We start from the raw sequence: 24,833 nt of genomic DNA, 5'->3' as shown, positions 1-24,833 counted from the left end.
AAAACTTAGAAGGAAATGTAGCTAGTGCTGTGGCAAAACCTCGCTTGACACACAAAAATGTTTATGGCTCAAAAGTATGATAACAGATGCTCACTTGTAATTCACAGTCATAGAGATCATAAACTGCATTTCTGTCCAGCATGTCATGTTCAATGATGAGTTCTCTGTGAAGGGCAGAGTGTGTTTTTAAATACATTTTCATCAGGATTAAAGACAATATCTTTATGTATAATGTTCATGATTCCAGACCTGTTTGATTTTCCCCTCCACAGAATGAAGACTGTGCAGACTATAGCAAACACCAGTATCATCACTGTTGCTCCCACTCCTATTCCTACAACTTGCATAGCATGGAGAACATGTCAATATACATATTTATATGTGTGTGTATGTGTGTATGTGTATGTGTGTGTGTGTGTGTATATTCTTAATTATGGTAATTATATAAAGCAAACAAGTCCAATAAGTTGAAACTGAAACGATTGAATGTCCTACCATCAAGTGGGGCTGCAGTAGTCGGGGGTTCTATAGCAGGGTCACATGACCCAGAAGTAATGTGAAGATCATCAATGGCTACATCTCCAGAAGACCCCTCACCCTTCTGATACTCAAACACAAACTGCAACATGGAGGCAAATTTGTTACACACCTGTTTGAAGTTCTGGTTCTGGAAGATTTTGTATTAGGGTGATAATTAAGCAGTGGAACATAAAGGAGTGTGTGTGTTAAGCTTTCGCTGGTGTCTGACACAAACCACAGTGCTGGTATTCTGCAACTCGCAACCAGTTTTTCAAAGGAATAAAAAAAAAATGGCTGTTTACTCCACCAAAAAAAGTAGTTCCAGCAGTTTAGGGAGACAATTGCTGTCATTTAGGGTTTGCTTACAGTGCAGGGCAGGGATTTCTTAGGTCAGAAAGTTCAGATTTCCAGTGGCCCCATGTGGAACCCCAATTATTAGATGCGACTATTAGCTCTTCCAGGTATCAAGACAGTAAGACTGTAAAACTATACTAGCCTATGTGCATGTATTTATATATATACAAGGTTCCTTACCCAGAATGACTCTGTGTAATCAATGTAGACTCTGCTCCTCCACCACACGTCACCCTGATCTCCCGATCCTGTCCACGTTAGATGCCCAAGTTTGTTTCCACTGCCATGTGTGGTCCTGAAAAACAGTGTTACTGGTTTAGTTATTAGACCTTAACTGTAATTATCCAACTCATGTAATGTCACTTTTGGGCTTTTACCTGTTATTAATGTACAAATTGAGATTCCCTATTTTGTGGCCACGTATGTGGTACCAGAATGTAAAACACTGTCCCATGCTGTCTGCGGGGAAAATCTCGCTCAGCAGCAAAGCTCTAGATCCTTGTTTCCCCACTGAACTGTCCACGTACAGGTAGTAACCTATAGATAGTCCAGCAGCACATCATTATGGCAACATTATAGTAGAAAACATGCACATGTATAAAGGTCAAATGAAGCTGTAAATATGTACACATAAATGGACATTGTAAGCTAAAGTTTGTGTGTCTGCTAACATTGTAAACGAGGCAGAAACCGTGATACATCTTTCTGTTTTCAACCCCTGAAGAACTTTTAAGTAATGGATATGTAACATATGGATGTAAAATATTGGATTTGATAAAGATAAGGGTGGCATAAACAGTTTATTGCATTTTACTATAAACACTAGGTGTTTATTTTAAATTTAATTCTCAATAACCCATATAAAGTCATTTACATTGTTTACATTTACATTTACATTGTCACATCATTTACAACCATAATCATGAGTATGAGTACGCAGTTCAAAATATGAAAAAATGTTATTTGCACCATCACTGCTACACTATTGCATTGTTGCCTATTGGGCATAGGCAACAATGCAATAGTGTAGCAGTGATGGTGCAAATGAACTGAAATCAGCCGCAAACATTTTTTAGGTTTGATTTTTGTAACACTGAAAATCAGTGATGATTTTTAGAAGGTATCTTTTCTCTTTTAGTTTTAGTGGAAGCACAGAAAGCGACACAGTTTGTTGCACTCTGAGATACTCCAAGGCTTTTGCTGACTGTAGTGAAGGCTACATTTATGGGATTTAAAAATGCTTCACAATACTAAACACAGTAGTGCTTTTGAGTGTGATATTTTCTTAGTTAGTTTGATCATTTATTAGTTTGGTGGTTAAGGATAGCCCTACCTTCACTTCCCTGTTTGACCAATCAGTGGCTCCTTTTAGAGTAAGTCTGCCTAATCATGGAATGCCAAGGACCCAGAAAACTTGCCTATGGAAGAGTTGGTGGTGTGGTCTACATTTGGACCTGTGTTTGGAGCTTGAGCGTTTCCCTGGTCTCTGAGCCAATTCGCATCATCCTCTTCCAGCACGTTTCTCCATCCGCACATGTTCACCTCAAAGTCACAGTGGCCTGGGCCAGTGCATGGGTATTTGGATAACATTAGGTCATCCACAGCCATGGCACCCTGCTCACTTTGCCCCTTTACCCCTTCCACCACGATCTGAAACGATAGCCGGCAAACACAAGATCATACCAAGGTGGCTTTATTAACTCTGTAAGAAGTTTACAAGTGCTACCAGTGAGCCTTGTCTACACTCTAAGCAACTTGTTTTCAATGGCTGTGAAGAACGTATAGCTACACTGGCTATCTTCACCCTATCCCATGCCTGAATGCAATGGTCGATATGCAGGGACGGGCTCAGCGATCTGAAATGGGGAGTGGAGCTGGGTAAGAGACTCACTCTGTAGTCTGGTGAAGTGTGAGGCAGCGGTGCTTGGGCAAACCTCCACAGCTTGCCCTGTTCTCCAGAGTGGCTCAGCAGAAGAGTCTGACCCCCACCTGAGTGCTCCTGATACATGTTTAATGTTCCACGTCCCAGCCCACTCATGTAATACCACACATGAAGACACTGTTTATCTCCTGCAAATGAAGCACAGGTCTAAAATTCTGCATCAGAACCTGCAGTTAAAATAAATGCATGCTGTAATCAGTTAGGCCAGTCACACGGTCCAAACAGTTTGTCGTATGTGGTTCATTTTACAAAAGAAGCTTAATCAGAATGTATATATTTTCTGTTGAGGAAAAGAGAGTGCTGTCAGGTCTAATCTGATATTGCTTTAAAAAAAGGCATTTAAAGATTACTGCCATTCATTTAATGTGTTAACTCTGGCAGCACAAAACTTCCATACTACTGTTTATTTTTAAAATATGTGTGGATTCTCAACTTTCAATCTATAACCTGTATTATAAGTGTAAGAGAAGGGTTAATGACTGGAATTTGAGCATAATTTGAGGAAAAGCTTCATTTTTGCAATTTTTTTAAATCCTTTTTCGACATCAAAATAAATGGAAATTACAATTGCAATAAACCTGTTGCTACAGAATGGAATTGGAATTGACTGTGCCCTTGATTTTGTAATTATTGCATTAAGTAGTACAGTAAAATGACTATAAGGCAGTGGTCACCAGCCCTGCTCCTGGAGATCTAACTTCCTGCAGTGAGGTTTTTCAACTGTAATCCACAACACCTGATCCATCTGCTTTCAAAAGTTTTTAACTGCAGAAAGGCCGTTCTTCAGGAGGAGGGTTGAGTTTTAGAAAGACTTTTCAAAAGCACAATTCTCCAAATATAACGGTGAGGAAACCAACAGTTATTGAGGCAGAAGTGGAAGCAGAAGCCTGTTGATTTCTCACTGTACCTGTAGTAATGATGGGAGAGCTCATCCAAGCTCTGTGTTCACCCCCATGGGAAGAGTCCGAGCCAATGTAGTAGTAATACCCCCTGTCTGTGTGGGTTGTATGATCAAAGCTTGGTTTGACGTTTACGACAGAATCACCCCCTGATCCTCTAATCCAGTCCAGATCATCATCAGCCTGCTGCGTCCAACCACAGCTGCCCTCCTCAAAGTCGCACAGACCCTCTGAAATGAAGATGGTACTTAATTCATCAACCAGTTGTACATTTCATGTATTAAGGGTGTATTGGTGTCAAATTTAACACTGAAATTTGAAAAGCTGGTGCATCACCAGTACGTATCTCTGTGGGTCTTTTATTTATTTTACCAATGTAAACAAGCCAAACTGAGTAAAGTGATCAGGGAAGGGCAGGGCTGATGGCATGCACGTTCCCACGCTCGACTGACTGGTCATAAATGATTAAAAATGATTTTGACCTCATTTAAAATAAAACACAAGGCCATATTCAGGTGCCAAAGATTTTTCTCATTTGGAAAAAAATGTAGAGACATCATGGAATCAGATTGTTACAACCCTTAAAATGTTTTCAGCAAAGTAAAATGTTTGCCATCATTATTTGTACTCAATTTTCTTCCCCAATTTTGGCCAACCCACTCGTTAGTACTATCTCATTATCACATGTAATGCTCACAAAACTAGGAAGGTGGGGACTGAAACAAGCCACCTCAGACACACTTTACCAACGTGCTCGAAATAAAGAGCCGGATACCCAGCTCTGATGGATTGGCTAGCATCCCTCTGAAGTGATGTGGGGAGAGAGGGAGCAATCTACCCACCCATAGAGCGCAAACTCCTAAGATCAGGCAGCTGATTTTGTGGCTTTATTTGAACAATGTATGGGAAAATTTAGGTTATTAAAACTTTATAATCTATTGGAAGAAATAGGCATATTTTTACATTGGGGCCAAGTGACTACCTTTTAATGGATGTCAACATTTTATCCAAAGTGAACATTGGCATTAATTGTTCAAAGTGCAATAGATTGTCCTTTTTTATTTTAAATAAAAGGTGCTTTAAAACTTAACGTTGGTTTTGGTAAATTACAGCATTTTGCATTAAATGTTTTGATATTAAAATATTAATTATCTCTAATGCTGATTGGTGCATTACAGCTTATATACTTACATGCATATCACAGCAACTAACATTGCAACTACACTGTAACATCTTCCAAGTTAACACTTAAATATCCCAGATGCCGACATTTAAACACATAGAAGCTGTATTTATCAATTGCACCTTTTGCCATGAATCAGGTGCCCTATAGATAGCCATTTCTCAGACATTACTCCTGCCCTGTGCTAAACAGACTGCACATTTCAAACAGACGTCTGTTATAAACAAAAGCCAGTATATGAATCACGCTCCTAAGTACCTTCAGGAACACAAGCTCCTTCTGTAAACGCTAAATCATCCACAGCGATATCCCCAGCCTCTCCACCTATGGAAGCATCTATTAGTATCTGATGAACTTCTTGTAGAGTCACATGACTCTGGACCAGCTGCCACTTGTTCTCCTGAGAGCCAGTCCTCTGCCACATCTATAATTTTTTGATGAAATGAGAGAAACCAGCATTTATGTTCCAAGTAATGACCAAGAAGGAACATTTGGAAAAGGGAAATTATCGTGACCAATATAATACATATGTGACTGCTCAGTTCTCACCAGTGTTGTCTTTCTGGAGCTAATACTCTGTAGAAACAGCTTTAGTGAGCCAACTGTTGCTCCAAACATGTGGTACCATAACTGAAGGCAGTACCCTTTCTTTCCAGCAGGGGGAAGCAGAGGAGACTTCAGCCGAGCTACCTGTCCTTTTCTGTTGGGACTTGAGCTTTCAACATACACATAATATCCTGTGAACACAGTAATGAGCAGAGGAGTTAACGGTAACATGTCTGGACACTATGTCAAGATCTTGCTCAACTAAAGACCCACAGACCTCATCTGGAACCCTAAATGCTATTATATTGGTTAGGATGCACACAGCAAAGCACTGTGGTTGGTTTGCCTGATTTCCCTTCGATAACGATGAACAATGTACTGAGCAGCCCTAGAGATCACAGCAGATAGACAGTGGTTAACAGAATAGGGGCCAGCTGAGAGGCTTGTAAATGGCTGTGTACAAACCTTGGCTGCTGGTGTGATCTCCTGCAGGTCCAGTGTTAACCGTTTCAGTTGGTCCACTCTGCCTCAGCCAGTGTAAGTCTTCAGTACTTCCCTGCACCCACCCACACAGGTCTTTCTCAAAGGAGCAACCAGTAGCTGATAGAGCTGGAGAAGAACAAGAACACTGCTTCAAGAAACTGTAGATGTTTCTTGATGTTTTAGGTTTAAAAGCTTAACCTTCACCTTAACTTTTACCTTTATAATTCAGAGGATCATTTCAATCAGAGATGAAACCCCAGAAAAATCAGAAGAAAAATGTCAATATGGCACATAACAAGCAAGTATTGGCTTGATGCTAACTCACCCAGTTTACCCCACAGTTCCCCCTTTGATAAATTTGGTGCACATATCAAATTTGCCAGTGGAAAAAAAATATATATATATAATATATATCATTTTATTATTAAAAAAAAATAATATAATATAAAAATATAAGTGGCAGTGGTGGCTCAGCGGTTAGAGCTCCAGGCTATCGATAACAGGATTGTGGGTTCGATCCCCGGGCTCGGCAAGCTGCCACTGTTGGGCCCTTGAGCAAGGCCCTTTACCCTCTCTGCTCCCTGGGTGCTGGAGTTGGCTACCTACCACTCTGGGTGTGTATGTACTCACTGCCCTCTGTACTCACTTGTGTGTGTGTGTTCACTACCATAGATGGGTTAAATGCGGAGGACACATTTTGCTGTACATAGTAGTGACAAATACGTGCACCTTCATCTTTAAATCTGGTGGGCAGGAAAAACTATACAGCAAAGGGCTGTAACGGGGGAAGGAAGAGGGTCCACTCATAGGGTATGAAGTCATTAAAGTCCCCTCACTCCCAGGCCCTCCTAAACACTGCCCTTCTGTGCTCTCTATGACCTCTTTCTCTGCTTACTGCCTCATTGCATCTCCAAACAACTTGGACTTTGACTCCCACCTGGTGGCTGGTATGATGTCTCACAGTTCAGGAAAGAGATGTCATCCACAGCAATGGCACGGTACTCAGGTTTAGAAGCACCCTGTGAGTGCAGTGAGGTGGTCTGACTACTGTAGATAATCTGAGAAGATAATGTAAGATATATACAGGCATGTGAAATGTTAGAACGCTCCATGAAAACCTTTTTTCCCTTTTTATTTAATAGAAAAGCAGTTCTCTTATAAGGGATATGAAACTTAGGACATCTTTACATTTATTTACTATGTCTAAAATTAGAATCCGGTGCTCCACATTGGCTGCAGATGATTAGAACATCATCAGAGAGGATTCTGAAGGGGTCTGTCTTATTTAAACCTCAGACATGTAGTTTGGCTTGCTCTTGACTGTTGAAGTGAGTGGTGAAATTAACATGGTGGAATCCAAAGAGTTCTCTGAGGCCTTCAGAAAGAAGGTTGTAGATGCAGACAAGTCTGGGAAAATCTCAGAACACAAAAACAACAACTGTTCCACAGTCCGCAAAATAATTCACATGGGGAGAAGACTTAAACAACTGCTAACATCCTAGCAATTTCAGCTCCAGAGGAGACCAGAAGATGCATAAAAAGATCCTAAAATGTCATCACAGGAAGCTCTTCCCACAGCTGATATCAAAGTAGATGCATCTACAATCAGAAAGAAACTGCACAAGTCTGATCTTCATAGGAGGTTTGCAAAGAAGAAGCCTACGCTCTCAAAAAAAACACCAGAGCACGACTCAAGAGCCATCTATCCAAAGCACTGTTCCAGAAGTCCTGGTCTTCTTCCTTCAGCTGACCTTTCAGAGCACTTGATATTCTTGATCCTGAATCTGTGTTGCTCTCATTTGGACTCCGTCTAGACTTGATTGACTATTTATAGTCTTGAATTTATCTTGGTTCTAAACTGTGTGCCATTTTTATGCACATCTGTAATCAGATTTGTGCAGCAAGATCTAACGAGTGCTGAAATCAGTTTAAAGAGTGACGACACACACTTCCTCACACACCCTGTAAGGCTGTTGTTGCTTCCCAATGGCCAAGTGTTCCAGACTCCAGTCTGTCGCAGTGCTGTGGTTGCGTGTCCAGAGGCGTGTTCTCCTCCCCTCACCGTTCTGCAGGAAGATGCTCAGATCTCCAACACTCCCTCCTCTACCCAGGTGGAAATAAAACCTGAGCACAGTTGCAGAAACTCAGTAAATGACAACCACATGTCCTTAATACACACAGCTTGGTCCTGCCTGTCTTATTAGACTGTAGTGAAAAGCTGCATGTCTGTGGAAATAGAAAGCAACCGTCTGAAGCACTATTCCAGTTGGATTATTTTCTTCACCACATGGGTTTTAGATGATTTACTGATAATCAAATTTATATCTAGAATATTCCTTTTTGGAATAATTTCTAGTACCTATCAAGATTTTTAAATAGTCCTTTAAAAGGGTGTGTTCATGCTCATCTCAAAGCTCATCTCGCAATTATACTAGCGGCTATTTAAGTACTTGCAGTTCACTTGCAGTGAAAGAGAAAAAGCAAGCGACGGAGCGAACAGCTAGTGAGTTTGTTTGCAGAAAAGCCACAACCTTTGAGAAGAAACTTAACTTTGACCCTCATTACACTCATTATTTTTACCATCTCTACTATGATAATATTAGTTATATTACTATATTATGATTATTTAAGCACACCTGAGCAGTAGGATGGCCTCATATGGTGGTTCAGTGACTTATCAATAATTTATAAATAGTTCATAATAATAATTTATAAATAGACTAGAGGAGGATGGATCCCTCCTGTGAGTCTTGGTTCCTCCCAAGGTTTCTTCCTCCAGATTTTATATTTTGACCCTATATTGGTTCTATTTGTTAGAATATAGAATATAACGTCCACGCCCAGATGGTTTTCAGAGAAGTTATTGTGGCAATTGTTGAGGAGTGTTTATCATATTTGTGTTTTGTGTTTACTATTTAAACTTTGCTGAATGCATTACACTTAACAGTTTAGTATATAGTGTGTATTATAGTGGTGGTTGGTGTGGCGCAACAGATAACACCACTACCTGCCACTGAGCTACCACACCATATGGGAGACTATGCTGTGCTACACCAATAAGAGTCCTTGGGCAAGATTCCTAACACTACACTGACCCACCTCTGTAATTCGAGTAACCTTGTAAGTCGCTCTGGATAAAAGTGTCAGCTGAATGCCATAAATGTAAATGTAAATATAAAAAAACGTAATATATCAAGAGGCTTTAAGCGCTGCACAGGAAAAACAGTGTTTCTGACTGTGTGACACTAATTTGAGTTCAGTAAACATTTTCGAAAGACTTGCCTCTTGTCACGCTCAGTTGAATCAGTCAAGCTCAGCTATGGTACAGAATCAGAACATTTAAATGGAGTGCCGCTATATCTATGATACCTTGTACACATGCTGCACAGACTTCTATAATTTTTACTTATTTGGGTGGTTATGTCTTTTGGTGTTTTTTTTTTTTTTTGCAAGGTAAAGTTGTCTTTGTGGGAATATGCATCTTTGAAGATGTGTTGGAGTGCTATGAGTTATAACCATACCCTAAATGATAACCTTCCAGACTATCAGGTGAAGAGATGGCCAGGGCTTAGATGCTTGCAAAGATGCATGTGTTGCACGCAGCAAGCATGGCAGCAAAAAACAAGCTAAAACACATTTGTGACTTGCAGTAGAGCTCTATGACCCAACTGCCAAAAAGAGGTGATAATGTTACTGTGTGATCACTTAGAATGTCCAGGATGAGTAAAGATGGCAGATTCATACTTGTTTTTAACTAACCCTGAGTGAATCATGCTTCAGCCTGGGATGAAGTTACTCACAGTATCTGGCAGTAGGGGGAGCTGGCTGGCAGTGATGGGCTCTGGAACTGCACCTCACTTTCAGATGGCACCGAACTGAAATTTACATGCATGTAGTGACCTGAGGAGAAGAGCTTATGATGAGGAGGGTACTATAAGTCAACACTAGGGGTGTAGCGCTACACATATTTCACAAGCATGCATGCCAAACTTTTAGCTGTAGGTGGCTGGAATTGCATGGCATTGTGGAAACAGTATTGCTATGGTAACTGTAGTCTTGTTTGTTTGTTGTGTGTGTGTGTGTGAGTGAGTGAATGAGTGGAAACACCTTTTACTTAATGTTTACACTGTTCGGCTTAACTAATACTACGAGCTGTATTAACCACCTCAGGGGATACTCCTCTGGGGGTGCCGAGTGGCTCAGCGGTCTAATGTACTGCCACTATGGCCGGAAGGACATGTGCCATGCCGCTTTTTCATTAGCATCTGAAGTCTCAGACAGCACAATTGGCTGTGCTCTCTCTGGGTACATAGGTGGCGCTCTCTCCCCTCATCCCATTTAAGCAATGACTGTAGGTGTCTGTTAGCTGGTGCAGTGGAGCTGGAACCAGGTGCTTTTCTTAGAGTATATCGGCTGCCTGGCAATAGCACATCAGCGGCACTTTGAAAAGAGGTGCTGGCTGGTTCTCACCCTACTCTTACCCTCCTAGTGTCGGGAGCATTGTTAATGCTAGAGGAAGTTACAAACGGGTAGGCAGTACCAAATTAGGGGTGTATGTTTTTTTTTCCTGTTCCAAACCGCAAGATCCAACTGTGGTGTGAGCCAAATCATGTCTTTTGTATAGTGTTATGAGGATAATACACAAGAAAACACAAATACACCATTACCTTCTCCTGTGGTGTGGTCAGTTGGAGGTTTTGTGTTGTTCCCAGCCTTCACTCTCTGCCACTCGTTATCATTCTGGCTTATATCACTCCAGTCACACAGCCCATACTCAAATGTACAGGGTCCTAAAGTTACACCCAGTGGAGAACAGGAATGAGAGTGAGTGCATCTTTCAAAACCTGCTACTGACAGTAATAGTGCTGTTTCAGAACAAGAAAGAGTTCATTTAAAGCGTCTCACCGCAGGTGTCCTCATCTTCCCCCAGGGGGCAGTCTATACTGTAATCACACTGAGCACTGGCAGCGATGCATTTCACCCCACTCGACCTCCAGCAGTGAAACTCATTCTCCTGATCAAGGAAAAAAGAGGTCAGATCTCCACAATGTTTCTGCATCAAAGAACCAAAAGTGGTTCTTTTATAGCTACTGCTCACAAGAACCATTTGTGGCACTGAGTGTAGTGTAGTGGCACTTTAAGAGTGTAGTGTGCCAATCAATACAACAGTAAGCGGTTAGAGCTCAACGGTTAGAGCACCGGGCTATTGATGACAGGGCTGTGGGATCGATGCCTGGGCTCAGCGAGCTGCCACTGTTGGGCCTTTGAGCAAGGCCCTTCACTCTTCATGCGTCCTGGTGCTGCAAATAACCGCCCACCGCTCAGGGCATGTGTGCATACTGTCACTGTGTGTGTTTGATCACTGGTGTGTATGGATTAATGATTAGTGTCCGACACCAATGGTGAATATTGTAAACCTGGTGAATTATGCGAGCGCAAAGTGAACTGAAGAGCTGTAGAACACAGACACAACCAGTAAAGGTCTTACCTTGCAGGGATGGTCAGTGGGTGTGGGGGAGGTGGGGTCTGTAGTGGGTGTTGAGGAATGGTCAGTAGGTGTGGGAGAGGTTGGGTCTGTAGTGGGTGTTGAGGAATGGTCAGTAGGTGTGGGAGAGGTTGGGTCTGTAGTGGGTGTTGAGGAATGGTCAGTGGGTGTGGGAGTAGTTGGGGGTGCAGTGGGTGTGGAGGGAGGGTCAGTGGGAGGTGTGACTGGCAGCTGGCTGTTGTCAGGGTCATGAACGCAGCTTGGTGAGAAGGACACATCATCCACAGTTATGAATTCTTCATGGCTCTCACCACTCCCCACAAATCGGAAAACAATCTACACACACACACACACACACACACACACACACACACACACACACACACACACACACATTATCGTGCTTGAGATCATTTTGAATTTATCCTACTCATTTCCAACGAAATCATGTGGGATGATGAGGTCACATTAACGGGGGCTGAGATGTTCTTTCAGACCTTGGCCTTCACTGAGGAGGAGAAGGTGGCCTCTGCTCTCTGCCAGTGGAATCCATGAGTCACGCTCTGCCCCCAGAGAATAATGTCATCATCCCCACTGCGGAGCATCCGTAGCTGTGTGCTCAGTCCAGCCATGGAGTTGTTACCATGAGAGTAATGGTAGAAGCTTACCTGCGAGAGCAGAGGAGAAGCTCAGTCAGAAGGAAAGAAAACTGGTGTTCAACCCTTTATGTTTATCTCATTTTATCTCATTTCTATCTCCTTTGCTGTCTTTTGTGGAAGCAAACCTGGCTGTACACTACATGTCCAAACATTGTGGACACCTACTGTAAGCTGTACCCATTGCTGAGATAGATATGCAAATGCACACACACACACACACACACACACCGCTTGTCTACTCCCTGTAGAGAAGAAGTGACAATAGAATAGGACTCTCTGGAGAAGAGTAACATGAACCTACTGGCACTGTGCCTAATGCCAGGCTTGGGCTAGAGGGCTCTGGGGCAATGGACCAGTGGAGCAGTGTTCTCTGAAATGATGGCTGGTGCTCCATCTAACACTTTTGGGATGAGATGGGGATGTGGGCATAAGGTGGGGTGTTGATCATCCAACATCCTGACCTCACTAACACGGTTGTCGCTGAATGCAATCAAAACGCTGGTTTACTTCACCACAGCAGCTCACAGGAGTGGCATAGCCTAACCTAGCCTAGTCTAGCACTGTAATAAGAATTACAGAAGATTTGTAATCATTAGAGTGTTGCTGTCTTATCAACGGCCTCTTAGCATGGTGTGCGATTAGCTAGCTGAAGAGATGGAAGAGACGGCCGACTGGGTTAACCCTAGCCACAAGGTGAGCCCTGTGTGGATGCCCACAATGGCGCCTTGCTCTGGTCACCTCCTCTCTCTGTAATGTGCTGGGCGGGTGCTAGGCTAAAAGTAAACCCAGTCAACCGTCTAAAACTTCTTTTCAGCTTGCTAATCGCACACTGTGCTGAAAGGACATTGAAAGTACAGTAATGGGGACCCCAGCGGTCAGTGCGACTCAACTCTTAACGGTCGGCCTAACAGTAGCTTTTAGCCTTTCTACTCTTTCCTCCATATTCTCCCAAAGTAGGTGTGCGTTTTGCCTCGAAAAGCGGGTGGTGGGTGGGAGTATGCCAATTTTGCCAAAGCAATAAGCAACTTGGCTTGGGTTTAATACTACCTAAAGCAGATGTGCTACACTATAAAAGGCTTTATGTGAGGCAATTAAGGTTCAATCTGTGTACTGTTTATATCTAGAGATGTGCAGAAATACAATTTAGAAAAATCTATTTGCTCTGAAAGACTCACAGTGCACTCAGAGCTGGGGAGGAGAGTGCTGGACATGATCTCTGCTGTCTGGCCTGCAGAATGCTGATGGATCGGGACGATGTAATGACCTGAAACATGTCACATATGTTTTATTCGAATAGGCATTATCTAATCACATATGTATGCATATAAACATGTATTTATATTAATGTTCGATACCAGTCAAATGTTTGGACATTTGACTTGGTCGAATGTGTACTGGTCATCAGCTTAAAAACATTTGATCCAAATGCTAGGGCGACCATATTTTAGTTTTTTAAAAAAGAGAATACTGGGAACACAAGGGTATCCACCATCTCTAGGATGTTGTGGCTGGGCAGTTTCAGGTAGGCTTAAGTTGTAGGATCATAGCAAGGTGTATGTGTGATGGTGGAAATGACCACCAGCAAGACCAGTAAATAGCCTTAACAGCCTACACGGCCAAATCATCTCCTTTCAGTGCAATCTACAACTTAGGCCTACATGAAACCCCCCAGCCATGACATCCTAACTATGGTAGATACCCATGTGTCCAAAGTGTCCTCAGATTTTTTGAAAACAAAAATACGGCCACCCTACCATACGCACAGATTCTTTTCCACATTTCACACTATATTAACTATGTATATGTGTATTACTTCAGTTCATGAAATCACTAGAACATGATCAATGAATAATAGCCTATTGGAATATACCTGCTGCAGTGTTACGGGTGTGGTCTCTAGGTGGTCCATGCCCTGACCATGCCCTCTCTCCACTCTGCAGGCTCCAACCATTCCATCCCTCGTTAGCCTCCCATGAGCACATGCCTTGCTCAAAACTGCAGCGTTGTTTATAACCCAGCTCATCTGAGCAAAAAAAGAATACTGCATTACTGTCAAAATCTAAAATTCATTTAAAGATGTGTAATAAAAGGAAAGGGCTGAAAACCCTGAAAAACATGATTTTACAATTTTAAAAATAGGACCAAATTGCTCATTGTGGAGAATAGGCGCTCTATTAATTATGATGTCTAATGCATTTGTATGTTTTGAACATATGAAAAAAAACAGCGTCCTGTTTTGTTACACCTCCAATGCCAGGGGCTCTGTCTACCCTGCGCAAGGCGCTTTGCGATGCTCATTGCGATCTTACACCCAGCCAACAGTCTATTTTCACCCCTTCCGCCTGTGTCGCTTAAATAGCAAGTGAGCTTATATATCTACGCCAATAAGCATAGTGGTCTCGAAATGTGGTGTGTTAAGGTACATTTCTGGCATATTGCAACGGAAAACACAGGTGCCCCACTGACTGAAACAACCTAGGCAGCTATCAACAGCCAGACGTTCATTGCTATTTTGCCAGTGAATTGTCAACATAGGTGCGTGCCCAACACGCTTACACCCCCACTTCGCGCCACTGAAATACCAATCCGCCAAAGTCAGTTGCACTTGGCTCTTAAAGGGCCCAAAAACACACCTATGATTAATTTACTTACTTAGAACATGGCTTTTACGCTTCCCATCGTTACAACAGCAAAGTCCCACAAAATCAAGCTGCGTGGTGCGCAGTTGATGGCTCACCTAAGAAATCGTTAAGGTATCAAAAGTTTGCTCGGCAGGAGGTCGGGTTTTACAGGCTTCGTGTCATTACCCATGACTATTTACAGGTTAGTTATGTAGAGTAAGTAATCAATGGTGGTCTGATGGGGGAAGTGTGTGGGCATACATTTATGTAAAGGATTTAGGTCACTTTTGAATTCTAGTGGTTTGTGGGCAATGTTAGTTTTGAGCTCCATGGCCTCTTACCACAGTGTGCTTCATCACTTTTATCTCCGCAGTCATCACTGAAGTCGCACACTCTGCCCATGTCCACACAAACTCGGTTGGAGCATGTGAACGTACCCGTGGGACAGGATTCCTGAGGCTCTGAATAACATAATAGAGGAATTGATAGATCGGTCAACACTGTAGGAAACCCGTGCAGGCTGAAAAGGTGCAGCTAAATCATTGCTTTGTACCTGGGAGGGAACAGTTGAGGAAGGTAAGGTCATCTATGGCGATGTCTCCAAGCTCACTAAAGGTTCTAGTGGCCTCGAAGAGGATGGTGAAAACTTGATGAGTGCGACCCACTGCCACCTCAGCCCGATGCCACTCATCTCCATGGTCACCAGATTTCCACCACAGAAGAGTTCGTCTTGGACCTTCTTGGAGAAACACTTTCAACTCCCCAATGCCTGTGAATGCAACAAAATGACAAACATCCTCTTACAGCTCAACATACTTCATATGTGATCTATCAATAGTTAAGCCTGGGTCTTACCCTCTCCATACATGTGGTAGTAGAACTCAAGCACACAATCAGAGCTGGCTTGCCTCATGGCTGGACTCTGCAGTCCAGCGTAGCTGTTCTGATCACCAAAACTGGCTTCTACTGCCATGTACCAGCCTAAAAAAACACAGGGAATCAGAATGAGTTCACTGGCAGTATTGTAAATGTCACAATAAGCCATTATTAAGCTATATGTATTATGAAAGTTCCCAAATACAACCAACCAAGTGCAGGCATTGGTCCTATCTTTAGACGATCTTCAGACAGGTTTTGGTGATGTTTTATATACCAATCAGCCTTAAAATTAATGAACTTATAATTAATTCACTGCCTTAAAAACTGTCTAGGCAGTAACTCCACAAGACCTAACCAGCATTAACGTCTTTAGCAGTTTGTGCTTCACTAGATCTTCTGTGAGATCAGACCAGGCAGCCTAGCCATCACACCCCATGCTAATCAACAAGCCATTGGTTACCATGACCTTGGGAACAATGGGAGCTGGGAGCACTTTTGGTAGCTTCTGACCACTACATACCGAGAACACCCCACAATATCTGCCGTTTTGGAGATGCTCTGACCCAATCACGTAGCCACTATAATTAGGCTCTCGTCCTTGTGCTCGCCCATTTTCCCCCACCTCTTGACAGGTGCCACTGTAACCAGACAGTCAATGTGATTCACGTCACTGAGGTGAATTGGTGTATATGCAAGGATGTTCAACTCATTAAACCTCATGCACTAGCAGTTATTATGCAAAGACCCTCATATGGGTTATGCCACATGCTACTGACAGTGTGCATATTAGTCTCTGTAGCTGTTTGATGCATGAGAATACATACAGACCACCAGATTGTTCAAATCAGGGTAACAATCAAAGGCATATTCCCATGTTTGTTGTACTTGCTCAAAATGGCAGTTCAACAAGTCCATAAATTATCAGCTTTGCTAGGTCATTGTATATTTGTTTCTGCCGGTTTGTCCATGCTTTCTGTAGAGTTGCACATGAAAAGCACAGAAGACATCTAGAAGCGGGTGGTGTGTGTTACCCAGCTCTGTTCCAGTAGTATGGTCCACTGAGGGGCCAGTGTTGGCAGTGGCTGTTCCATTGCAATCTCGCTGCCAGGCAAACTGCCCCACACTCACATCCGTCCATCCACAGCTGTTTGTCTCGAACTGGCATCCGACAAACACCCCACTCGCCACAGCCACATCTACATTGACCAATAACAACACAGAAACATTACCAGTGTTCAATCACAGCAATGTGCAACAGCACATTCTCGAGAGCCGCAGTGAAGATGAGGAGAATTTAGAAGAAGAGTGCCTTGCCTTCACACGAGCCTTTTGTAACTGTTACGTCATCCACAGCAATGAATCCACTGTTTCCAGACTCTGCCTCCAGAAGAATCTGGCAAAGAAATTTTTTAAAACTCATATGTAACATATGTACGCTACATAACCTGGATTACACACTTTTGCTAAAGTGTCCCTTTCTAAATTGTAGGTTCAGCTTCTTAAAAGGTGCACCTGTCTCTGAGTAATCTCTAAGTAAGCATAAATCCTTTTTTTGGATCAGACCAGGCAAACTAGCTATCACTCCCCATGCTAATCAACAAGCCATTGGTTCTCATGACCTTGTTACCAGTTCTCTGGTTGTCCTTCCTGGGAGCATTTGTGGTAGTCTCTGATCACTACATACCGAGAACACCCCACAATATCTGTCAGCCGCCACAATCATGTAGCCATCATAAATAGGCTCTTGTTCTTGTGCTCGCCCATTTTTTTCCCACCTCTTACTATTTCCCCTTCTTGCTCAGTTCCACATCCTTTCAGAACCACAGTGTTAAGTCATCTTCTCACAGTGAAAAGATTTAGGGGGTCTGGGGTCTTGGTTGTCTTGGTGGTCCAGTATCCCATTTCCTTTCTGTACATTTCTATGACTTTTGGAGCTCCAGTTGTAGAAACTCCTGTTTCTACCTTCTCTGATTTTATAATTCTGAAAAACCTTCCTAGATGAGTAAAAGCTGTAACTGCAGTCAAAGGGGCACTATATACTATATGGTAGGGTGAGCCCTAATGAACCTGAAAAGGGTTGGTCTTAGCCACTGTTGTAGAGACGTTTCTCCAGCTGTATCCAGCAGCACTTGTTTCAAACATCAGCTCTCGACCTTTCTCTGCATCCAGAAACACTCGCAGGGTCCCTGATTCACTGCAAGGATGAGACATGCATGATAAAACCAGTCAGTCCAGCAGATGCGACTGTTTACAATACTGCCCGTAGGGTACTGAAGCAGGTGGCAGCAATAATGTGACAGTAATTTGCTCTGACCTGTTGTTCAAGTGGTACCAGAAAGAGACGCAGGAGTTAGAGGTCTGTAGGATCCACTCAGAGATGAGCACTGCTCTGCTGCTATGTTCTGGACCATCTGCCTGCGATGGACTCAGCATAAACCTGCCTGCAATACAAATGAGGTCACTTAAATACTTGGTATTCATGTATTCATGATGTTTTACAAGTAAATGTGTGTCTACTGAAAATATTTACCCTGAATTTGAACTAATTTTAAAAGGTGTTCCACAAGGCCCAATCCTGGGGCCTGTTCTGTTCACAATCTCTAGAAACTATAGAATTTCCTCTGTTGCCTGATATATACTGCTACATACTGTGTATATGCTGTCTATTCTGTTTTTAAATCCATTCAGCACTGCTTCGAAGATTTACAAGATGAGCTCGATAAGCATAAATGAGTTTTCTATGCAGACAAAAATGAACAAACTTATAGTATAAAGAGGCAGAAAATACTTCCTTCTTTTGATTCTGGTGACATTTTGTACATGCTTGAGCTGGTACACCCAGGTCATTGCACTCTGTTTATCACTCTGCACTCGGATTTACTACTGCCTACAGTTATGATGCTTATCACTGTGAGCTCTATGCCAACGGTGGATGGCCCTCTTTATCTGTCGGGTTTAATAAACACGGTTTTATTTATTTATTAAGCCAATACTAAATGCCTGCACTTAAGCATTGATGCTGACTCTTAATAATGGCTCACTCAACTTACTGTAATGACTGGGTTGTGCTGCAGGGATCAGTTGTTTTAACTGAGTTTGGAAAATCTAGTTTTATTTAGTGTGAATTAATCACAGAACAATCTAAAGCTTACCTCACTTTTATGTCTAGATTTCGACGTAATAATAATACGGCCTGGGGGTCGCAAGTTTGATTCTGAGTCTGAAAAGGTAAAGGTGCACATATTTGTCACTGTACTGTGTATAGCGAAATGTGTCCTCCGCATTTGACCCATCTGTGTAGTGAACACACACACAGTGAACTAGGGGCAGAGAGCACACACACACACAGAGCGGTAGGCAGCCAACTCCAGCGCCCGGGGAGCAGAGAGTGTGAAGTGCCTTGCTCGAGCCCGGTTATTGAACCCACAACCCTGTCATCTGGCTTTGTATGTATCGGAGGCGATGCATGTTAAGTTCTTACCAGTGTCAGGAGCACTGAGAGTGCTACGAATGGGTTAATTTCCAGTACCATATTGGAAGGAAAAAAGAAAAAACCTCCGAAAAAGATTAGACATAATATATTTACACACAATAATATATATATATATATATATATATATATATATATATATATATATATATATTAATATAAACATGAATATTACATCAAAAATGAAAGCTAATTTTTAATTTGCCTCTAGAACCTCTCTTAAGGTCTTTAATCCCTCCAATGTTGAAGTCAATCTTACACTCTTGCATAAAAAATGGAGGAAATAAAAATAAATAAATTGTCCCTAAAGACTGAGGTGGGAGAACATTAAGTAAATTTATAATGCATAATTTACAGTGGAAATCATAATGTTATATTTTGAACTTGGTTGATTCTGAGTATAAATAATGTCATGCAGAATCCACTCTTGAAACTGACCTTATTGATTTCTATTACTTACTAATCAACAGAATCAACTGAGAAAAACATATGAATCTGAGCAGTGAATTTCATTGCTGTCTAATGCTGAGCAGTTTTTTTTTAAAGGGCCAATAGAACTGGCTCAGAATGATAAAAGTCTAGTTATGTTAACAGATGTTAAGAAACCATGGAGAAAAAGCAGTCATTTCTGGAGCTGTATGATCTGCTGCTCTTTCCTTTGTAACTGTATTCATCTGGATTATGATAATGCAAAGTAATATGAAGTCTGTGTGTGTGATGTCTTGTCCGTGTCTAACTGTGTAGTCTATATGGATCCACTCTAAGACTTGAGACATTGAACAGCCTCAGTATTAGCCATACTGGAGTGAGTGTGTTGTGTTTTCCAAGTCCTCACCATATGCTGTATGCGTAGTCTGGTCGACTGGAGGGCCGTGAGAATGTCCATCTGAATGGACCCAGTCATGACCGCCTGAGTCTCTGTTGGCAGCGTTTACCCATGTACATAACCCTGATTCAAAATCACAACTCCCTCTAGGAGAGCAGGCACCGTCTCTCACTGCCACGTCGTCCAGGAGAATGAAGGACTCTTGGGCGGGGCTTAGCTCTGCTTTGAATGCCACCTGTATGCAAATGAAGAGATGTTTTAAGCTGCTGAAATCCTAGCATAGCTATCTCAAGGGCTGTCACTGCTGAGGAACTGAATTATCTGCCAGGTATTTTGGGGATTCATCAAAGACTCAGCTGAATGGATAAAATGGACTTATCTAATCAATAAAATTCCATACATAGCTTTTTAAAAATGCCAAAATACATAAAAAGGGATAGTGATACATTTGGAAGCTTTTAAAAAAGGGACATACCGAATCCTACATTTCCCCTTTATGGTTTACTTATGATGCTTGTGTGATTTTATGTACCATTTTACACAATCAATGTCCTATCTTTCTTTATACCTTAGCATTAAACAGTGAAGTCCCCACCCACAGGTATCCGGATATTTTTGAAAACGTAGGGTTTTAAAGGTGGAGAAACACTGATCTAACACTCACATCAAATCTTCTGGCCTTTTTTGGCTCAATTATTTTAATTTCAACATATTTTCTAATAACAATGAGCAGGTTCTAGAAGAATATGTCTAGTATGTCTAATTCAGACTGAAAATCTTAAAAATGGTGAAAAAAGCTTAAAAATGGGGGATGGCATGGCAGCACCAATGTCACAGAATCACCCACATACTCCTGATCAGGACAAGAAGTGTAGCTTCCTGTCACATTGCAATTAAAGAGTAAATTCCTGTTATTTGGCAACACCCCTGCACATGATGATGTCAGCATTTTTTAAAAAGCTTTTTTTATGTCCATTCTTACTATAACAACTATACAACTATAAAATTTTCACCCTTAAAATGTTTTAAAAAAACCTTCCTTTTAAGTCACCTTAAAGACCTGTGCTTGGATTCGTGTGGACGGGGCCTTAGTCTAATACATGTAAATGACCTCTGGTTTGATCGGCTGGCCTCTACTGTGCCTCATTTGAAAGCAGCCCAGGTTAAAACCCTCTACAGCATAAACAAGCAAGAATAAACTGCTAGTATGCTACATAGACTAACATACAGGCAGATGCAAATGTTTGGACACCCCAGTTTAAATGACATGTTTAGCTGATTTTCACTGACACTGAAGCAGAGTGAGTGGAGCCCTTTTTGGTGCTGAAGAACCTACATCTACATGTTTACCCACTTTAACCCTTACTTCTTTCTTTGGCCTTTAACCATTTAAGCACATATCTCTTTGAGTTGTCACATTGTTATACGGAACCACTGACTTCACTACAGAAGCCCTAAAGAACGTAAGCTAGTTCATCACACTATGTAAATAGTGTTAGAGCACATTATTAGTTAGCTGAATTTTACAGATTAGGGGGGGAAAAAACAACATTTATCCAAAATTGTGTTACATGCTCAAATGCTACAAGCAAATGGTCAGGAATAGTGCCTCAGAGTGTGCAGATGTTTGTTCACTTATTTTTACTTAATAATCAATAATACATAGAGTTTGACCAGGAGTGTCTAATATTAGACAGTGTGTAAATGTGTTGTTTTTGTGAGATCACAACAATAAATAAAAAAAAATCTCAAATGTAAGTAAATGGTGATGTCTATTAGGCAGTATTCACCATCATCATCATCATCTTGCAAATTGCATCAACAAGTTACTTTTTGTCATTCTGCCTGCCCTCAGCAACCGGAGCCAGAGAGAGCCCTATTGGCCCTGCTCTCACTGAGTGGGCAGGTGGCTTGCTCTCTATCCCCACATCACTTCGCTGTGATGCTGGCCAGCATGGGCGTCTGCTAGCCGAAGAATCAGATCTGGGTAGCCCACGCGTTCCTCCAAGAGCGCTGGTTACCCGGTGACGTTACACCGGCAGCAGTGCGAAAAGAGCTGGTAGCTGATTGCGCATGTGTTGGAGGGGGCATGTGTCAGTCCTCATTCTCCCATTGTCGCTTTCCTCCAGTTTAAAATATTCACCATCATCATCATGCAAATTGCATCAACAAGTTACTGGTGATTTATCAAGGTGAATTTTTGTTGGCTACTGCCCTGCATAGCTCACGTCCATACATTTCTGTTCTCAGGATTTCAGCACACTAGAGCAGAAAGGTTTTGGAAGCATGATAAAGCATTGTATTCAGGGGAGTTCTCACCCTAAATTTGGATGGTGAGGACACAGTGACCTCAGCCACCTCCCAACCTGTAGAGGGTGCTCCAGAGAGAGACCACAGTGCAGGGCCCAGCTCCCCATTCAGATAAATGTGCACAGCAAGGGAATCACTACGGTCAGTAGACAGCCAGTACCTACACAAACAAACATTACACAACTAAGTGTACTTTAGCGCATCATCTTACAGAGCTGTGAACATGTGGTAACAGCAATACTTAGCTCACCAGAACTGCAGACAGGACTCTGTAGTTTTGCTGTACTCTGGCGTTAGCAGATGTGTGGTCACTGGCTTGAGAATGTCCTTTCCAAAAACAGCCATTGAATGACCTGTCAGGTCATAAATAGAAAGACAGAAATGAAAAACGTCTGCCAGATGCCCACATTATAAAAGCTCATTACAGGTAAAGCTCATTTCCATGATGTGATCTCAGTAATACCAAGGTCAATATTGCAAGAGCAATCAAAGCAGCATTATGTCGCTGGTTCGAATCCTAGGTCATGCTGCCTGCCCTCAGCAACCAGGGCCAGAGCCTCTCCCCACATCACTTCGGTGTGATGCTGGCCAGCACAGGCGTCTGCTAGCCGATGCAATAGAGCTGGGTACCCCACGCTTTCCTCCAAGAGCCCTGGTTGCATTGGCAGCAGTGCAAAAAGAGGTGGTGGCTGGTTGCGCATGTGTTGGAGGGGGCATGTGTCAGTCCACATCCTCCCAATGTTGGGAGCATTACATGTGATTGTGGGAAGAGTACTATCGAGTGGGTGAGGTTATTAGCTAAAATTGGAGAGGAAAATTGGGTAAAAAAGAAAAAATAAATAAATGTGTGCACTTCAGTATTTCTTGCTCATGGGCTCCCCCTACTGTTAGGAAGTTAAATTTACGCCATGCCACAAGGAGGACATGCTTACATGCATTTCGGGACAAGCTGAGAGATACAGAAAGAGCAGGTAGACTGAAACGGTAGAAGTTTAGAAGCATGCCAGCATGCCGAGCCTCGAGTGACCATGATAGAGACGCCTTTCTTAATATTACTATTACTACTATTATTATTAAGGCACTGGATCATTCAAATGATTTAAGCTTGATAAAATGCTACACAGTGTTGCTTTACTATATATTAACTATATATTGTGCAGCTGTGGTGGAGAATTAAAACCGATATAGGTACTCACCCAGTTGACTTCTGTAGGTGTGATCAACAGGGCCAGTGCTGCCATTCACATGGCTCCAGTGAGTGTAATCACTCACATCGTGCTCAAACCCACACAGCTCAGCATCCTCAAAACCACATGGATCTGCACACACATTTAAAACACAGCAATGCTTTACTTGATCTTTCAGCGTTTTTAAAGCCAGATCCTGGAGGTGTTCAGGGACTGTCACTGTCATCAGAAGCTCTATATTGATTTGGAAGTTTGTTTTATTGGCTGGGTTATGTAATCATGGCGGCCCACAGTCACACAGCATAGCCTAACCTTGCCTAGCTTTGCTTTCAGATCTGTAACAGGAGAAATAATCATGATAGAATTATTTTTGTTATGTGACTAGAGTGTGTTGCTGTCCTCTCTGGGTCCTCCTTGTGTCCAGTTGGCACATAGAGATAGAAGTACATAAGGTTATGATCAGTTTAGCATTCATAGCCCAGTGCCTGGCTAGCACCTGCTCACTTCACCAGCTCTCCCACTTGGCTTACTGCTCTACCCACATTAGTAACCCTTTCTCTGTGCTTGACTCAGGAGGCTAACATTAGCTTTTTGCCTTACTTTATATTCCATATTTTCGTTGTTGTGTTTAGCCTCAAAAGGCTTTCGCTACTGGGCTGGGTGTATGTGGGCTATGAATAAAATGGGCCAGGACTGTTATGTTGATCTTGGATCAATCTTGCTCTCATTTGGACACTGTCTTAGCATGATCTCAGCCCAGCACAGACCCTATCTTAACCGGTCATTACTTTTTGGAGTCATTATTGTTTAAGTACAGCTGTATGCAAACTGCTCCAGTTCACAGTGGGCATCATGTGGTTATAGGATTCAACAGAAAATGTCAGAAATGTGTAATTTTGGAATTAAAGAACTAAAGAATTATTCAGCATTATTGAAAGGATTTTAAAGGAGGATTTTTGGAGGATTTTAAAACATTTTCTAGCAAAATTGCAGCTCTTCACATTAGCAGGCCTTTTTAATCTCAATAAATAGATTTTTGGGCACCTCATTCTCATGAATAATCTAATAGCAAAATATTTCTTTTTTATTTTATTATTTTGATTATTTATGGTAATCTGCTTCCTTAAAAGAAAGCTGATGTCAGCTGCAGGCTACTGTTTGTGAAAATGGAGAGCAGACTTACTGTGATCTTTACAGGCACCTGGGGTCACTCTCACATCATCGATGGCTGTGAAGCCACTGCTTTTGGCATTTCTGCTTCCAGACAGTTTCACCTGTAACACAGAATCATATTATATTTATTGTATAGTAGTTTATGGTTACACCAGTACAAAAACATGAATTGTTGTCATGGTCATTATTTATGTCTTACTTTCTCTAGGTCATTCATGCTGAGCGTGACCTGGGCTTGCAGCCACTCAGAAGCTTCTGTTCCTTTTCTAGTCCATAC

The 24,833-nt window shown here is 42.1% G+C and overlaps 1 protein-coding gene and 2 long non-coding RNA genes across 3 annotated transcripts; all 3 read right to left on the bottom strand.

Moving 5' to 3' along the window:
- Positions 1-250: 250 nt before the first annotated feature.
- On the bottom strand, positions 251-1,411 carry LOC140561684 (uncharacterized). The gene is made up of 4 exons (XR_011980087.1): positions 1,251-1,411; positions 1,054-1,168; positions 496-619; positions 251-340 (listed from the first exon to the last, which is right to left on the bottom strand). It is a non-coding gene; the product is annotated as an uncharacterized lncRNA (long non-coding RNA).
- An 845-nt stretch (positions 1,412-2,256) lies between these two features.
- On the bottom strand, positions 2,257-17,293 carry LOC140562769 (apical endosomal glycoprotein). Its single transcript, XM_072688629.1, has 21 exons — positions 17,255-17,293; positions 16,885-16,963; positions 16,602-16,766; positions 15,547-15,672; positions 15,245-15,460; positions 15,033-15,152; positions 13,941-14,093; positions 13,246-13,334; positions 11,909-12,079; positions 11,415-11,747; positions 10,832-10,940; positions 10,594-10,716; positions 9,727-9,826; positions 7,888-8,050; positions 6,864-6,984; positions 5,909-6,052; positions 5,447-5,634; positions 5,156-5,321; positions 3,723-3,944; positions 2,765-2,943; positions 2,257-2,523 (listed from the first exon to the last, which is right to left on the bottom strand). Exons 1-21 carry the CDS (start codon positions 17,291-17,293, stop codon positions 2,257-2,259), a joined length of 3,273 nt encoding a protein of 1,090 aa, XP_072544730.1.
- Positions 17,294-19,992: 2,699 nt separating this feature from the next.
- Positions 19,993-23,442, bottom strand: LOC140561798 (uncharacterized). Its single transcript, XR_011980095.1, has 4 exons — positions 23,393-23,442; positions 22,447-22,549; positions 22,206-22,356; positions 19,993-20,121 (listed from the first exon to the last, which is right to left on the bottom strand). It is a non-coding gene; the product is annotated as an uncharacterized lncRNA (long non-coding RNA).
- Positions 23,443-24,833: the final 1,391 nt, after the last annotated feature.

This window comes from Salminus brasiliensis, chromosome 9, assembly GCF_030463535.1.
Source record: "Salminus brasiliensis chromosome 9, fSalBra1.hap2, whole genome shotgun sequence".
Taxonomy (NCBI): Eukaryota; Metazoa; Chordata; class Actinopteri; order Characiformes; family Bryconidae; genus Salminus; species Salminus brasiliensis.
The sequence above is the reverse complement of the archived record's forward strand: the minus strand, read 5'-3'. Positions and strand labels throughout refer to the sequence as shown.

Bases quoted from the DNA above. Each gene is read 5' to 3' on its own strand.
- LOC140562769 (XM_072688629.1), bottom strand. From the start codon at position 17,293: ATGATTGTGGCGGCTGACAGATATTGTGGGGTGTTCTCG. The intron at 10,717-10,831 runs GTGAGACGCTTT...GTGTAACTTTAG, and splicing joins GGAAGATGAGGACACCTGCG to GACCCTGTACATTTGAGTAT. The intron at 5,635-5,908 runs GTTTGTACACAG...CTGTGTTCACAG, and splicing joins AGATCACACCAGCAGCCAAG to GATATTATGTGTATGTTGAA.